The sequence below is a fragment of the Stenella coeruleoalba genome (genome assembly GCF_951394435.1).
Source record: "Stenella coeruleoalba genome assembly, chromosome: 7".
Classification (NCBI taxonomy): domain Eukaryota; kingdom Metazoa; phylum Chordata; class Mammalia; order Artiodactyla; family Delphinidae; genus Stenella; species Stenella coeruleoalba.
The window spans coordinates 114,503,223-114,520,836 of NC_137153.1; the positions used below are offsets into that span (position 1 = coordinate 114,503,223).

Here is a 17,614-nt window from a genome sequence, read left to right on the forward strand (position 1 = left end):
GTGAGAAGGGAAGTGGAGAAACCTTCTCAGTTTCTGGTCTGGGGAGAAAAAAGGCCAGGAATGCCACGTCTTCTATTCCCCCCCCCATATGTAATGTTTAGTTTATATAAATGAACTAATATTTTCCTGGAGAGCAAAAATCATAAAGAACGTTGACCCCAAGAGAGGGCAAGTGATGTTTGTGTGTGCCTTGGACCCGGTGAAGACATTTCCAGATCTCGGGAGCCCCACCTCCACATGACTGAACCAACTGACAGGTTTTCTCTGAAGATTCTTTGGCAGCAAAGCAAGTCCATGGAAAATCTCACCCTGGGCCGCAAGTTTCCTTCAGGACTGCTCTCCGACACACCTTTCCATCTTCCTTGTTCTATGGCTCAGCGGGTAACAGCCCTGCTTTGGAGTCAGGCGGACCTGAGCGCAAGGGCTGGCTCCCGCGCTTCCTAGCTCTGGGACCTTGGGCAATTGGCGTAGCCCCTCTGAGCCTCGGTTTTCTTACTGGTGAAATGAGAATAGGAATAAATACTTCACGTAGGCTTACTTCACAGGGCTGAGGCTGGGCCGGAAAAGCCCTTAGATAGGGCCTGGCACGCGCTTAGCACTAAGGAATGTTAGCTCCTGGCCCTCGCAGGCAGGCTCTGATGCTGACCGGATGGAGGGGCAGCGTGACACAGCCAGCAGAGCACTGGACGGGGGGCTGGAGTGCCCTCACCTCAGCTCCAGCTCACCACTCACCAGCCGCGCCAGGTACCACGGCCGCGTAACCTGCCAGCCCAGGACCTAACGGCACAAAGCAACCATTTTATTCTATGCGTAGATTTGCAGGTCAGGAATCTGGACAGGAAACAGCCCGTCCAAATTCTGCTCCACGATATCTGGGGTCTCAGTTGGAAAGACTTGAAGGCTGAGAGGGACTTGGTGCTGGGAGCTGGAACCATCTGGACGTGCGTGGTGCTGGCTGGTTATCTGGGGCAGAACACGAACATACATGTGGCCTCCCGTGTGGCCTGGGCTCCCCTGCCGCGTGGCGGTCTCATAACTCTTGCATGGCATTGCTCCCCGAAAGCGGATGTCCCCAAAGCATCATGACATCTGTGTGACCCACCTCGGAAGTCACATAGCCTTGCTTTTGCCACACCCTGTAGGTCAAGGCAGTCTACAAAGGCCTGCCAGGCCCGAGGAGAGGGCAGGTAGACCTCGCCACTTGGTTCATGGTAGGGAAACAGGGGTGCAAAGATAACAATAGTAATCGTCATAGTAACGGCAGCTAACACGTACTGAGGGTATACCCTCTGCCAGGCACTGTTCTAAGCCCATCCCACGCGCCCGCTTGGTGAGCCTCACACCTACCCTGTGAGGTGGGGGGGCGTGTGTGTGCAATATCGTCCCCATCCTATAGGTGAAGGTGCTGGGGTGCACGCCCTCACCCCCCATCTTATGCCTGGAGGAAGGGGCAGAGCCAGTTGCTGAGCCCAGGGTTCTGGACTGGTTGTCACCTGTACCCAACACGTGTAAGAAGCAGGATGCACCTGAGGGCCCCAGAGCACTCTGGGCTCTGTCCCCATCATCTGTGCAGGGCAGGAAGCACCCTGCTTCTGGTGACAACCTTGGCACATCTGTGACTTTCCCACAGACACTTGGGAGTCGCAGGCTGTCCCAACGTGGTCCTTAGAAGGCTGGTTCCATGTAAGAGTAGAACTCCGAACCTGCTTTGGCATTAACTCTCCTTCCCTCGCCCCAGCTGGGGCCTGACTACCTGTGATGAGAGAGCAGGGGTGTTGGCCGCTCTCCCTCCCTGGGCGTTTCTCCACCTTCCTCGGCTTGCTAACTGCAGGGTCTCCACCTTCCTCGGCTTGCTAACTGCAGGGTCTCCACCTTCCTCGGCTTGCAGACTGCAGGGTCTGGGTGCCAAGAACGGTGTGGGCACAGTGCCGACTCCAGACGCTTCTTCCTCTCATGGCACTTTCGTGGGTTTTGCAGAGATTCCAGCGGTCCCTTGGCCCAGGCAGATGCAGATTTATTCCAGGGGCCACTGCATGGCCCCTCGGTCTGTGCCTGCCGCCAGCTTCTTGCTGCTTGGTATCCCCTCAAGCCTTCAGCTCCACGCCAGCTCTCCTCACAGGGACCACCTTGGTCCATGGGAGGCCGTACCTGTCCTGGTAGTGATGGACCTGTGAGCACAGCTAACCCTAGTGTGGCCACCACTGTCCTCTGGCTGCAGCCATGTGGGCTCCAGGCCTGAGTGAGGCACTGGGAGTGCCCTGGGTTTCCCAGCTGCTGGGGGACATAGGGCAAGCTCCTCAAGTGGCCTGGAGACCCCTCACTGTGGTTGAGGAGAGTGAGAGAGCACTGCACGAGTGAGGGACAAGGACCCCCCCCCACACCCTCTTATATTCTCAGAGTGGGTAGGGGCTCCTAGTGAGGGGCTCAAGAGCCAGGGAGCCAGTTCACCCTGGAGTTCACACCTACTTGTCCCTGGAGTCTCCCATCTTAGTAGCCTGTTAGCGTCAAGGTCAAGCAGATGAGCCAAGACTTAAACCTGCTGCCTGCGGGGGTCTGGGGACCTGGGCCTCTGGCTCTGAGGAGAAAGCGTCTGGGCCTCACCGCAGTTGAAGGGTGATCAGATGCCATTTTTCAGAAGGAAATGAACTGGGGCAAACTGAGTGAGTGTGAGATAGAGCCTGGCTCACAGTAAGGACCTGTAAGAGCTACATGTATGAGAAACAAAGAACGCGTGTGAACGTAAAAGTCACCGGCTCCCAGGCTCCACCATGAAACCTGGCCAGAGAAGGCTTTCAACACAAACAGACTTTCTGTGCAGAGGGGCCCCCGGGCCCTGGAGGGCCGCAGGGCTCTGGCAGACCCAGGGAGGGCCCCGGCCTGAGAACAGGGCTCTCAGCCCACGCAGGAAAGAACCCAAAAGACACAGAGCCCCTTGGAATCGGGCGAAGGTGGTCGCTGCACCCCAGACGCTCAGGGCGGTGCTCGGTGGCTCCGGATCACGCCAGTTGTCATCCTGGTCTCCAGGGGCGACGCGGAGGCTCGGAGCCTGAGCAGGCTGGACCACGGGCTCCCAGCTCAGCCCAGGCAGAGGCTGGACTGGAATGCAAGTCTTGTGATTCCAGATTGAGTCGTTTCCCTCCGACACAGCTGCCTCCCATTAATTTCGAATGTGTGAGACTTGGAGCACAGCCCCGAGAGCAGCGGCAGGGCTGCCAGGGTGCTTAGATCGGGCAGTGCTGACCCGGAACAGGGCCGCTCTGATGCCGCTGGAACCCGTGGGAACGAGGCTCCCTATCCCAGCCACGTGTCCTCCTCCGCAGAGCCGGCTTCTCTGCAGCCGTGGGCACGGCGCTGGGCCATTCGGCACACTTGGCTGGCGCTCCGACTGCTCGCCCAGGCCTGCACTGGGCACTGGGGACACGGTCCCTTCCTCCCGGGGCTGGTGTCGGGCGGGGGTGGGGATGGACGGTCAGCAGGAGATCACACACAGATGGATGGATGGGCGCCGAGAAGGCCAGGCACAGGCCACACGTGCCCAGGAGGATGGGGTTGCCGCCCTCTTTGTGAGAACTCAGGGACCTGAATTCTGTGAAGCGCTGGGCCCTGCATCTCAATGAAAGCCCTCGCCCGTGTCTAATTTCACCCCTGAGGGTGGGAGAAGACCAGCAGTTCTTTCCCTCCCAAGAGAAACGTACAGGATGAACAGGAGGTCGTTTCTGGGGTGCTCTGGGCTTGTCTGCTGTGGTCCACGCTGATGGTTAGAAGAGGCCCCTGGCTCCTGGCAGACTCCTGGTGCTGGCTGGCCGGCCAAGGCCACCTCTGAGAGGAGGACATGACAGCTGAGACCAGGGGCTGCTGCAGTCAGAATCGTGCAACACTTCTGAGCCGTCTTCGTTTAGAATATGGACGAAGCACGAGATCACTTTCTTTGTGAATTTAAAATGATCATTTTCTCAAATATCTGTTCTGTCGATCCTGGTTTCACACATGTTCCTTCTTAGCCTTTCTCTTCTCCTCCCACAAACACTGGTTTCCCGCCTTCTGTCCCAGGCCTTCCCCCTTCCCACTGAACTTACAGCCTGGATGTCTTGCCCACTCCCGGGGCTCACACACCCCTGTGCTGACAAGTCCTGCACACCTGTCCGCAGCTGCTGTGTCTCCCGAGCACCTCACCCATCTACCCAGTGGCCCGCAGACATCAATCCCAAACTGAGCTTCTCATCGGCCCCCCCAGCCTGCTCCCTCCTTGGTGAGGAGCACTAGCCTCCACTGATGGTTACCCCCGAATCCCCCTCATGCCACTCAGCTGGTCCGCCTCCTAGACACCTGTGGCTCCCATCTCTCCTTCCCAGCCTGTGGTCTGGACCAGAGTGAGATTTCTAGGGTGCAGATCTGAGCATATCACCCCCTCTCCTAGAAATCTCCACGCCTTCCCCTCATTGAGCTCTAGGCCCCCACCCCCCCGCTGACACACACACACACACACACACTCTCTCTCTCTCTCTCTCTCTCTCTCTCTCTCTCTCTCTCTCTCTCTCTCGCCACCCTCAGCTCTTCAGCCTGGCTGGCTCTCTGCAGTTTCTCGAGTAGGTCCTGTGTCTGTTGTCGTGGGTTCCTTCTGCCTGTACGGCTGCCCCTGCTGGAACTCCTGCGCCAATCTGGAGGTCTGACCCTCCGGGTCCTCTCTGACCTTCCTGTGTTCTCAGGTGCCCTGATCATGGCTCCACTGCTCAGCAGCCCCTCGCCCGACCCTTCCGACCGCAGGTCCCACACCGTTGAGATGCCCACAGGGCGTGCGAGGCAGTGTTACTGTGAAGCCTGCATCAGATCCTGTGTACAGAACACTGAGCACAGCATCTGGAACCCTGTAGGTGCTCGATGAATGTCAGCCGTCACCACCACCACCACCATTATGGTCGTGGTAGTTATTCAATTGATGTACTGAATAGTTCTTGCTATCACCGTATTTATTTATTTTTTTCCTATCCAAGCTTGTGTCTTTCCTGGGTGTAGTTATCTGGTTGCTTGTCTCTGCCCCCACTTGAGTGTAACTGCATGAAGGCAGAACATCAGCTCTAATTCAGAGTGGCCGTACCGCACCTGGCCCGGGGGTTGTTGAGGAAGGCGGGAGGCTGCTGTGTCGTTTCCTCCTCACAGGCAACCTGCCAGGCCAGACCACTGCCCCCATCTTGCAGATGCAGAATTCAGGCTCAGAGGTACGAGTGACTCGCCCAAGGTCACTCAGCCGGGAGGTGGCAGATACCAGTGGGAGCCCAGGCCTGTCTGCCTCTGGATTCCACGTTCTTTGCTGTCGCCATTCATCATCCTTAATCCTGTCCACTCCAAAGCCACTATTAGAGGGCCCTGTGCTCTTTTCTCTTCCAGTCAATGAGTGGTCTGTTGGGCAGCATGTCAGTTTCTTGAGAGAAATGTAATGAAAACCAGATTTCTTTCATGATATCTCGTTCCCCAGTGACTGTCAGTTCTCATATGTTCCAATAAAACTGCTAAAGAAACAGCCACTTAAAGATTATTCATGGAAAAATTTTGCAGAGGAAAAATAGAGCAATCTTCTGAGATAGTCAAGCCGCGTGGTCAGTTTTTCCAACTGTCCGTGCCATATCGGGCTGGGCAGTGGGGACCACACTCTGCTAAGCCAGGCCCCCAAGGACAGGGAAAAACAAACTTGCCAGCCCCCCGCTCAGAACCGGTCCCAGAAGACACGTGTCCCTGGTGCTGTCACGTGGTGGCCCCCCCCAGGCCTTGGGGCAGGAACGTGAGGCCTTTCAGTAGCAGAGTGTTACTTAACGGTCAGAGAAGCCACCTCCATCCCTAGGTCCCAGCTGAATGGAAATTCTTCTGCTTCGGCGTCAAACCCGGGCTGTTGGTCCGCAATGCAGGGATGGGAGTGTCTGAGACCCAGGGCAGTCTGAGCAGCCTCAGCGTGGAGCCTGGGCCTAGGGAGATCACAGCCTCTTCTGCTTGCGCCCCACCCCCCGCCCCCCAACCCTTCCCTCAGCTGGCTGGAGGGGCATCTGAGGCCAGGCATGCCTCCTGTCCAAAGCAGGGAGAAGAGGGGGGCGGATCTGGGCCTCGGCCTGGAGGGAGAGTCAGGAACTGAGTGGGAGAAACCAAGGGTGAGTCCGGAGGCTTGGGAGAGCCAGAACTGGGGGTGAGAGCCAGGATGCAGGAACCACCGGAGACAGGTGGGGAAGGGAGTGGATCAGGAGTGAGCAGAGGCTGAGGAAGTTCCCAGAAGAGCTCTTGCTGCACACACGGCCGGTTAAAGGAGCAAACCCAGCATGCCTCTGCCACGTGACCTGGTGTGCCTCCGACACGAGGCCAAGGATAGCCAAAATATCAACTGCACAGGAGTCATCGAATTCAGACACTGAAGTGTTTACACAAGCCTGGCACACAGTTGCTGCATGATAGATGTCAGTCTCCTTCACCTTCCCTTCCTCGGGAGTAGCAGTTGGACCTTATCCATCACATGTTGCCTTCAGGAAGTGCCTCCTGCTTATCAGATCACCTCAAGTGTGTCACCGTGTTCCTCCTTCCCAGGTTTCCACTAATGCCTGACCTTTGAACTGCTAGAGCTCCTCCCCCGCCACGTGGGCCCCACTCGCCACGACCAGCACAGTGGTGTAGCCCTGGGCCCAGGTCCTGCGCATGGTAGATATAGAAGCCCTGGCTCTCTTACCTGCAAATCAGCCCTCCTCGGAGGACCCGCCCACAGCACGGGGCCCCGGCCCTTAGCATTCAGTTATCACCATTCTTAATACTACGACACCACCAGTTCAAACCACGAGGAGGAGCCAGGCGATCTGACCTTTATCATAATTTCTGAACCTGGGGTGGGAGCCAGAGTGACTCAGGCGATGAGACTGTAATCCCACGTACATGCAGCTGACAAACAAGGCGCATTCCACCCTCCGCGTGGATACATTTATTGAGCAATGTGTGCAAACCAGAAACAAAGCCGGACGCTCCCGTGCTTGCCTCTCCTCCCTGCAGCGGCTACATGAGATGTTTCACCTGGGACAGGACTTGTTTTCATTCCATCGCTTTGAGCAGAAGTTCTTCACTGGGTGCCCGTCAGAATCACCTGGAGATCAGCGCCCCCAAACCTCCCCTAGGCCAGCAGAATCAGACCCTCCTGGAATGGGCCCAAGAAACTCCATTTCTCACACACCCTCCAGATGCTTCTGATACAAACATGCCCTGGTTAAGAATGACAACCTCGAAGAAGCTGATGGCGGCGTGGAACCCCTCACAGGAAAATGCACACATACACGAAGCTTAGCCACAGTCCTCGCCGGCTCCCATGGACCCTCCCAGGGTTGGTGAAGTCCAGGCCACGACTCTCCGGCTTCATTATTATGGGTTGGTCTGTCAGAGCCCCGTTCTTGAGATGCCGTATGCAGGATGGAATTGGTGGCACCCCCTCTTGTTACCGAATTATGTCGTGTGGACCCTGCTGGAGCCTTAGCCTGAGCTCTCTGTCTCAGCAGAGGGGGGTTATTTTTTCCATTTGGGTCCCAATGGGCAAATGACGAAACAGAAGCTGAGATCAACACAGCACAAGCTTTATTCAGTGGCCAAAGAATGGAGAAGCAGGAACTAAATTCACAGATCAATTAATTTTAAAGAGTAAAGACAAAGGGAGGAGGAGTGAGGCTAACGATGGGGAGACGGATGCATTCGTCTGCCGGGGAAGGGACGGGGCTTTTTCGAGGGAGTAGGGTGCCACCCCCTTTTTATCCTTCTTTGGTCCTTAATGTCCAGTCCCGGCCACCAGTAGATGTATCATTTAATGTGCTAATGTAGTCAGATCAACATATAATGAGACTCGGGGTCTGTTGGAAGTCAGCTTCGTGCCATCTTGGTCCCAGCTGGTTCCATGTGGTTTTTTCTTTGTGTGTGTGTGTGTGTGTGTGTGTGTGTGTGTGTGTGTGTGTGTGTGTAGCTTCCTTTATCATCTCTGGACCCTTTAACTTAAAGATTGATGTTCACTGCTGCTAGAGTCGGGGGTGTTGGCAAGTTTTGAGCAAGGACACTCCTGCTAACAGAGGAGGTTGATGGGTTTTGAGCAAAGACCTGGAGCTGCTTCGGCAGCACCCTCTCCTGCCACCTGGCCGAGAGGCGGCGTGATGTGGTGGGGCCTCCTCGAGAAGGTTCTTTGGGCTGCAGACAACAGAGGCAGACTCTGGCTGGGAGGCTGAGCAGCCAGGCCAGGGAAGGCCAGGGGCCACTGGGACTCCCTTCCACCTCGCTTTTTGCCTTAACCGTGAGCCTCTCTCCGTAGACCCACTCGCCTGCTCCACAGGCAGGGAAACATGGCCATCGACCGTATCGAGGTTTTATTTCCCATCCCGAAGAGAGATTGTCCTCAGACATTTTCCTGGCCCAAATCTGAAAATCCTGGGGAAGGTGTCTCCCCCAAGCCGAGGTCAGGGGCAGGGCCACAGTGGCGCTGGTCTGGGGTTGGCTCCCCTGTGACCCCCATCGGGAGAGGGGCGATTTCTGGCAAAGGTGCTGGGCAGGTGGTCCCAGGTGCCCCCTCTGTGCATTCACAAGGCCTAGACTTGAACCGGATTCCACGACAACCAGCCCCCTGTCCTCGAGGCTTAACCTCCTGAGCTTCTGCTTCCCCATTTGTGAACCAAGGCTAATAACGGACCTCAGGGGGTGTTGTGTGGGTTAAATGTGAAGGCACTGCAGGGCTGTGGCAGACACAGATGACGCTCAAATGGGGTGATCAGAGGAGAGTGTCAGAACGAGGGTGTCGGGAAGCCCAAGGCACAGCCCAGCTCCCCCGGCTAGAAACAGTGGGGCACTGTAACCGCCCCTAGGCCTGCAAGGGTGCAGGGAAGCAGCGGTTACCAAAACCAGAGCAGAGGGGGCCTGGAGACTGCACCTCTCGGGTGACCACAGGAGAGAGCTGCAGGAAGCAGTGCCCTAGCCTCGCTGTCCTCCCTTCCCCTGTCTCTGGCCCGGGCTCCCCATCATTCTGAGCTGACCATGAGCCAGATGGAAGGGTGCCCACTGACGTAGACCCCGTAGTGCAGCCCCTAGTTCATGGCACAGGGTGGAGAAGGACGGATCTGGAGTCCAACACAGCCCCTTAGCACAGTGCCTGGCACAGAAGGGGTGTCCACTCATTTTTCAAGTATGCTCGTTTTAAATGACGAAACATTTATACATAGAGAATACCCATTGTACCTCCCACCCATGTTTAACAGAAGTTAACATTTTGCCGTACTTTCTTTATATTTTCCTAATTAATTACAGATAGAGCAGAAGTCCCTCTCACCCCATCCTTTCCCTTTCTTCCCTATGGAGGTGTCTACTGTTCTGATACAGTTTGTGTTATCCTGTGTAAATTTTTGTGTTTTACTACAGGTATATACAAACATATATACCATTTTCGGGTATGTTTTTAAAATTTTACATAAAGGGCATCATGCCATCCACATAAACATTCTTTTGCAACTTGCTCTTCCAACTTAGCATATGCTTCTGTGATTTTATCCGTACTGATACCTGTGGATCCAGTTTCTTCATTTTTTCCTGCTCTGTAGAATTTGTTGAATGAATAGACCACAGCTCACTTATCCATTTCCCTACCGAGGGGCATGCAGGCTGTTTCCACATTGAACATCATTGTAAACGTGTCCCCTTGTGCATGTATGCAAGAGTTTCCTGAGGGCAGACACCCAGTATTGGAATCCCAGGGTCATGGTGATGCCATGAAGGCATGGCATCTTCACCTTTACTCAGCATTGCTAATTGCTTTCCAAGTATTTGACACTCAAATGAGCCCCAAACTAGCATTCCTGTCTCTCCACACCTAGCCAACACTTGATATTGTCACGCTAATTATTTTTTTACAGTCTAATGAGGTGAAAATGTACCTCGTTTTTACTGTAATTTGCATTCCCATTAGTACCAGTGAGGTTAAGGCATCTTTCCCTATAGTTATTGGTCATTGGGGTCATTTCCTCTTTTGTGAATTTCCCCGTTTGTCTCCTTTGCCAGTTTTCTGGGGGTGTGGGTTTGTCTCTTTCTTACTGGTATTTGAAGTTCTCTATAAATCTGAACGTGAACCCTTTGCTGGTGATGTGGGTGACAGATACCTTCTCCCAGACTACAACTTGCCTTTTAACATTGCTTTTGCTGTCTTTTATTTATTTGTTTGTTTGTTTGGGTGCAGAAATGTTTAATTTTAAATGTAGTCAAATTTATTCATTTCTTTTCCTTTAGGGTTTATGCCTTTTGTTTCTTTCCTTTCCCCAAGGTCATAAGGATTGTCTGTTTTTTTCCCAGTAGTTTTGCATTTTTGCTTTTCACATTTATGGCATTAATCCACTTGTATAATATAAGGTAGGAGGACTCTAATTTCATCTTTTTCCACGTGGAACCCAGTGGTTCTAGCCCCACGTACTGAAAAGAGCCTCCCTACCCTCTGAATTGTAATGCCGCCACCACCATGAAGCAAGTCCAGGTTTTCACTTCTGATTCACTGAACAGTTCTCTGCCCAAGCCCCAACTCCAGACTGTTTGAATTACTATTGTTTTGTGTTCGGGTCTGATACCGGGTAGGGCAAGTCCTGTACTATTCTTCGTAGGATTTGTCTTGGCTACTTTGTCCCTTTATTCTTCCATCAGGACTGTAAGATCAGCTGAAATGACCAGGTATGGCAGGGAGAGCACCATGCCCCTGGCAGTTTCAAGCAAGGAAATGACATGGTCAGCTTTCCATTTATCAAACACTCATGAATCTGTATGGTGGTTGGATTTGAGAAGATTAGACTGGTTGCAGGAAGAAGATAAAGTGTGGGGACCCAGACCAGTCGGTGACAAGAGAGATGGGCAGGGAGGGGTCGTACAAAACCTAGGGGCCTTGGCGATCGTGTACAGCAAGTGAGAAGAGCAAAGCCAGTCACCGTCTGGAAGAAGCCAAGACGACCCCTCCTTCCAGGCCAGGTGACTGAGTGGCCAGCAGGGCCTCCAACCAAGGCTGGAAATACAGGAGGAGGGTCCAGGTTCAACCCTGGCTGAACTTGTGGTATCTTAGGAAAGTTCAGATGGAGATGTCATTCCAACGGGTGGATATGTAGGTCTCAGGCTCAGAAAAGAGGAAGGCGGTAGAGACTTGCGTCATCAGCCGATCTGCTGAGTTAAAATCAAATCAAAACCAGGAGCCAAAGAGGGAGGCCTGGGTAGACAACACCAGCTGCTGGAGGATAAGGAGCCCGTGGAGGAGGCAGACTGACGGCGATTGAAGAGGCACAGGGAGAAGCAGGAGCACGTGACGTCACAGACGCCCAGGAAGTAGAGCCTTGCGACGAGCGATCGCGAGCGTCAGACACCAAGGGTGCTGGTGAGGAGGCCGATGAGCGTTCAACGATTAGGCCAAAAGGAGGTCAGTGGGAATGTCATCAGGAATGAAAACCAGGTTCAGCGACTTGAGGAGTGAGCGAGGGGGTGACAACGGAGTAAGGAGGAGCAGGCCTCTGTCTGAGGAAGCGTGGCTGGCCGGGAGGAGAGCCGGGGCCGAGAGGAGAGCCGGGGCCGGGAGGAGAGCCGGGGCCGCGAGACCGTTTCACAAATGAGAGACTCGAGTGTGTGCACAGGCTGGGGAAGGGGACTGAGTGGTGAGAAGGGGAAAGTTGGGGGGGGGTGACTTCTCAGAGGGAACAGTAGGGCTGGGAGGTGGTCCCGGCTCCCCAGGCCTGGCAGGCAGGCTGGCGTGGACGGAGGTGCACCTGGCAATTGCAGAGCCAGGCGCGAGGAAGACCAAACTTGACAAGCACAGTTTTCTCATGGCAGGAGAGTGGCATCCTTTGGAGGGGAGGGGGTCTAAGAGTTGTGCAGGGGGCTGAAGGAGGGAGGAGACTCCTGGGGAATAGCTGTTGAACGGAACAGCGGAGACCTAGTAAGGGTGTGGCGGCGGGAACTTGGGGAAGTGAAGGAGAAGATGGGGGTGGGGGGTGCGGCGTGGAGGGGGTGCAGGGAGTGGGATGGCAGCTGGGAGCAGGAATTCAGAGCTTAAGATGATGTGAGTTCCTTGCCTTGTGAACCCTCCGAAGTGCCAGAGGGGAGCTAGACTTTCCGCAGTGGACAGGCTGGGGACAGGGGTCATTGTTTTGGACACTAAAATAAGAATGAACCAAGCATGCTGGAGGACATGGGAACCCTTAGGTCACTTGTGGATCTGCAGCATCTTGTGGTGGAGGATCTGGAGTCCTGGATGGCCTCGGGCCTCATAGGCCCTCCAGGACGTTCCCCAGCACGGCCAGGCAGCAGCCCCTTGGTCTGCAGGGTGTTTGATGTGCTCCACAGGAAGTGGCCCAGCCCCTTTGTGGAAACCCTGGCCCCCACTTCCGGTGTCTGGCCCAGGTAGCTAAGGCTAAGTTGGCATCTGGGGTCACGTCCCTTTGAGACAGGCTGGGACCTGGGGCCCTTTGCTGCAGGGCTTGCACCTGGACAAACGTCTCCTCCAGCAACAGATACAGAGAAACTATAAGGGACTAAAAATAACTGCGGGCATGGGCAGCTGGGGCAAATTATGAACAATAAGATACCAAAAGGCCAAAACCCAACTGCCACTTCTGAGCAGGGTACTACACGTGATCCCTGCACACAGCACCCCCAAGGGGTGGGCACACCCCCTAAGCCACCCCTCCAGCCTGACCCACCCATCCGCCCCTGACCTGACCCCACGAAAGGAACCAGCTCGCCCGCCTTCAGGGAGTGAGCAAGGGAACCTGTTACTTGTTTTCGCTCCCCTGTGAGCATGAGTCCGAGTAAAGCCTTGCCTGAATTCCTCGTCTGACCTCTTATCAGTTTCTGTTGATTAGAGTCCAAGAACCCGTCTTCGTAACACCTTATACACCTCCCTTCCCAAGCCACAGAAACTAAAGAGTACCACAGTGGTCCAGACCACACCCCACAAAATATAGCTGTGGACATGGCCAGCATGAAGGATTCTGCCTCCGTCTCTGTATGTGCGGCTCAGTGGGGTTTGTGGCCCCGACCCCCTGGCTCTGATGACCTCCTGTTGGCCCCATGACTGGGGCTGAGGAGGACAAGGTAATATTATCATAATAAAACCAGAGTGAACGCTAACTCTGCACACATTACTACATGACCCCTCCCAACCACCTGCCAGGTGAGTGAATTATCCCCACCTTTCAGATGAGGAAACTGAGGCTCCGGGAGGAAGTAACCCGTCCAAGGTCACCCAGGCAATAGCTGAGAGGCCAGGGGTCTGAACCCCTGCCTACCTAGCTGTGCTTCCTCTCATTAAATCCGCTGCTCCCCAATAAGCCCTCCACACATCCCTTTTTGTCGGATGTGTGGTTGAGAACAGAAAGTGGCCGTGGAAGGGCACAGGGTAAGGGCCCTGGACCTGGACTCAGAAGTCACGCTGTTAAGGCTCAGCTCTGCCACCCGAAGAGTCTCACCGCAGGGAAACAGGCCAGGCTGCTGATCCCTGCGTCCAACCCCACGTCTGTCCACGGCACTCTCCCCCGTATGAGCAGCAGGGCTGCCCAGTCAGGGGGCCACCACGCAGAGCAGGACACTGGCCCTCCTGACGGTCGGTTGTCAGCCTGGAAGCAGGGAGGGGTCAGGGTCTTGTGAGTGGAAGCCCACAGGACTTGGGAGAACCTTGCCCCCCATGACAGCTGGGCCAGGTGCCTTCCCCCAAACCCAGCCCCCCTCCCCTGAGCCTCCGCAGCACCACCATCACTCTCTCTGCTCTGTTCACAGCCCCCGCCGGCGGCTCCAGTTCTGCGAGGTTCAGCCGGCGGCCCACCTGTCCTGACGCATCTGTGACTGGCAGCCTCCCCACGCCCCCAGTTCCGAGACACAGGAAGAGCCACAGCCTGGGCAACAAGTGGGTGACTGAGCGAGCACCCCCTGCTCCCCGGGTCTAGACGGCTGAGCGTGGGGCGTGGGCTGAAGGGCTGCTGGGAATGCCGGCCCACCGGACCCTCCCCCGCCCATCTGGGAGTCACTGATGGGCACTCTCGGCGTCCCGGGCTGGTGCCCTCTCCTCAGGCCTGGCACGTGCTCAGGAAGAGTGGGGGCATCCGCGGCAGCACAGCCTGCGAACTGGTGACAGGGTTCCACGGGCTCGGCAGCCAAGGGAGGAAGTATGTGGGGAAGGGCAGGGAAACAGTGGAGGGATTCCAGGAGGTTTGCCCAAGCTCAGTTAGTGCCTCCTTGTGGAAAACCCCAGAGTCCAGTGGACACCATGACTGTCATCCAGGGAGCACTAGGTGCCTCATGGTGCTTGGGTACTGGGGCTCAGAGTCTCTGCTTGCGAATTGTTGCAGAAAGCCTGCAGAGCAGTGAGCCTGCCGCTGGTTCACCCAGCTGTGTGGGGCTGACAGCTGGGGGACATGCATGGTCCTCAGCATGGCTGGGGCAGCCATGCCCATGTCCCCAGGGTGTCAGGCACAGAATCCTGAGCAGTTGGGTCCCTTCCTCCCTCTCTCCCCGCTTCCCTCCCCCTTCCCTCCTCCCTTCCCTCCCCCCTTCCCTCCTCCCTTCCCTCCTCCCTTCCCTCCCCCCTTCCCTCCTCCCCCCTTCCCTCCTCCCCCCTTCCCTCCTCCCTCCCTCCCTCCCTCCCTTCCTCCCTCCCTCCCTCCCTCCCTCCCTCCCTCCCTCCCTTCCTTCCTTCCTTCCTTCCTTCCTTCCTTCCTTCCTTCCTTCCTTCCTTCCACCATTAAGACACAAGCCCCAACCAGCCCAGACCAGCCCTGGAGTCACTCACAGGCTAGAGGAGAAAGGGTTGCTCTCCAAGTGTCTGGGGCTTGCTCTGTGCTGGATGCTCTGCGACGTGCCTGTCCAGCATTCTCTCACTGAGCCCCTGCAGGCCTCCAAGCTAGGCGCTATATGATACACATTGTAAGAACGAGGCTGGTGAGGTTCGACAGGTGAAGTACCTTGCAGTGGTGAGTAAGGCTGGAGTGAGGATTTGGACCAGGTTTGTGACTCCAGCACCAGACGTGCTGACCGCAGGGTCACACTGTCCCTTCGCTTGTGTGGCCCCACGGCTCACCAGCACCATCCGCTCACTTGACCCTCACAGTCATCCTGGGAGACAGGCAGGGCAGGTATCGTGAGGCCCCATTTGACAGATGGAGAAACGGAGGCTCAGAAGAAGGATGTGACTTGCCCAAGGTCACATGGGGAGATAGGGCAGAGCCTGGACTTAGACCACGGTTCTGGGTGGAGGTCTTTCTCCTGCAGCTGTGCTGTCTGCTCAGGACGCCAGGGCAGGTGTAACCACGGTCACTCCCTAGATAAGGAGCTTTGCCTCTTTCTTCCTTTACATTTTCCAGTATGATGTGTCAGTTGAGTGTAGTTGAGAGTAAAAGTGCGACATTCCCATCGGAGAAAGCGAGGCACCTGCTGGACGACAGCGTCCTGGAGTCGCGCAGCCCCCGCAGGGGCCTCGCCCTCGCCTCCTCCTCTGCCGTCACCAATGGACTCGCCCTCGGTAAGCGTCTCCGGCCTGCACACCACAGCGGGTGGGCCACAGCCCAGCGTGTGTCTGTCTCTGTCACCGTGCAGTGCCCGGTGGCCCCTCACCGCCTGCAGAGGGGGCTCCCCACAGGCATCACCAGAGCTAGGGAGAACTTTGCTTCCCAGCCTCCGAGGCTTCACAAAATGCCCTGGGTTTGTCCTCATCCTGCTGGTGGCCCTGAGAGGGGCAGGCAGGCTGGACAAGGACCTGAGACCCGCCATCCTTGGCCGGCAACTGCCGAAGCCTGGTCGCTGCCCCCGTGGGGCTCCGTCCCTGGGGAGCCATGGCCCCCGCACATAGGGCAGAGGAGGAGGTGCTGCCCAGGGACCGCAGCGGGGTGGCCACCAGGTGCTCACTGTGCCCCTGTCTTCACACTGAGAAGCCAGAGTGAGGGGGGGTAAAAAATTGATCTGGGATGAAAGCATATGTCTGAACTTCAGCCAGAAATGGTGCTTATGTCCATGGAAGGACAGAAACTGAGCTGCTGGGGCCAGGAGGGGAGGGGTCAGAGCTGAGGATGGCGTTGAGCTCTGGTCACAGGTCTGTCCCGCTGCAGTGTCCAGGTCACCTGACCAGGTCACCTAGGTCATTTCTGCTGTCAGACAAGCGCACTCTCCGCTGGCTGTGTCCTTTCAGTGTGCCCATGCTTCTGTAGTCTGTGTGTCTGTCTACTTCCCTTAACAGGGAGCCCTCCTGGGGCTGGCAGCAGGTTAGTCGGAGGCCTGTAGGGTGGAGGGCCCCTGAGCATGGGACGGAAGAGGGTGGTGCGGACAGGACAATCTGGCAGGAATCTCACATCCCACGTCCTCCTGAAATGAGGCCCGTCTCCGAGGCAGTGCCACTGCCGGGGGCAGCTGTCTCCTACCTCCTGGAAAATCTGTGACAAGCAAGGTCCATGTCTGCCTTCTGTCCAGGAAGGAGGTCATCCCACTTGGACCCGGTCGGGGGTTTATACCAGCTTAGAACAGTGTAGCCTGCGGTTCATGGGTGTGCCTTGGGGAAAGAATTCAGGGTCTGTGTGTTGGGGAAAGGCTGGGATAAACCACGTAGGCAGGTCTCTTCCCAGAGACTTTAACGTGCCTATGGGCTCTGTGGGTCTCCCAGAAGGCAGCGGAGTCTGCAGGTTCCCTCGTTATCTGGGCAGGAACCATCTTCCTTGGAGAGTCCTCTGGGATGGGGTTCTGAGGAACCGGTCTGGGAAATGCTGGCCCCAGAGCATTCAGCTGGGCAGCAGAGCGGCTGTTTTACATCCAGGAAACTTTCTGAGCTGTGCCTGAGCCCAGGCCTTTCTATTCCTGAGACAGAAAACTGAGTCAGACGCAATGCTGTCCAGTATCCAGGCGGGAGATCACCAGGCAGTTTGGTTCTCGGCTCTTCTACTCGGGAAACTCAGATGTTTTTCCGTTTGGAGCTGAAAGGCTGGGAGCACGTTACCGTATGTGCACGTGCCCTGTCTGGAGCTGAACTGGTCCCCTCCGTCCTGTAACTCCCAAGGGACCTGAGATCTCCTTTTCCCCCTCCCACTGCCCAGCTGTGGTGTCAGCAGGCAGCCCAGGCAAAGAGTGTGGAACCCAGGCCCCTCCGAGAAAATCTGTCTGCTGTCCTCGTGGCTGAAGCCGGGCCTTGGAGAGTCCAAGTCGGCCACAGGGCAGGCCTGGGGGAGGGCTGGGCCCCGCGGTGTGCGCACTGCCCAGGATCTGAAGGGTGCTCCGTCGGGGCCTCTGTCTGCTGCTAGGCAGCTGCTCCCTGACCAGCGTCTAGTCGAGCCCTGACCTTCGGAGGAAGAAGTGTGCTCGTTTGGCCCCTGTCTTCACCAGGTGAGGCCTGTTTGACACTGGTTTTACTTGGGCCAGAAGGGAGGCGGTGGTGAAGCCAGGCCAGGCCAAGACAGAGGCCTAAGGGTCCAGACCCCAGAGGACTGGTGGGCAGGCAGCTGCAGCCCTCAGGGGCAGGAAAGGGAGTGGAGGACCCACCCTCAGGGGCAGGAAACAGCGGGACGGGATGGGCCGAGAGTCAGAAATAGCAGCAGCAAAGCAGAAGCCGAGCCACGCTGACAGCCACGGGGTCAGG

At 56.3% G+C, this 17,614-nt stretch overlaps 1 protein-coding gene across 8 annotated transcripts in view; it reads left to right on the forward strand.

Moving 5' to 3' along the window:
- The window catches only part of RALGPS1 (Ral GEF with PH domain and SH3 binding motif 1), a 284,151-nt gene that overhangs the window by 245,617 nt on the left and 20,920 nt on the right, over positions 1-17,614 (forward strand). For 7 of the 8 annotated variants that reach the window (XM_079926916.1, XM_079926918.1, XM_079926917.1 and 4 more), the window contains one exon: positions 13,780-13,906. In XM_079926916.1, the coding sequence (XP_079783042.1) occupies positions 13,780-13,906 (127 nt within the window). Of the gene's footprint in view, positions 1-13,779; positions 13,907-15,359; positions 15,518-17,614 lie in introns of all 8 variants that reach the window. The other variant, XM_079926919.1, reaches the window with a different exon arrangement.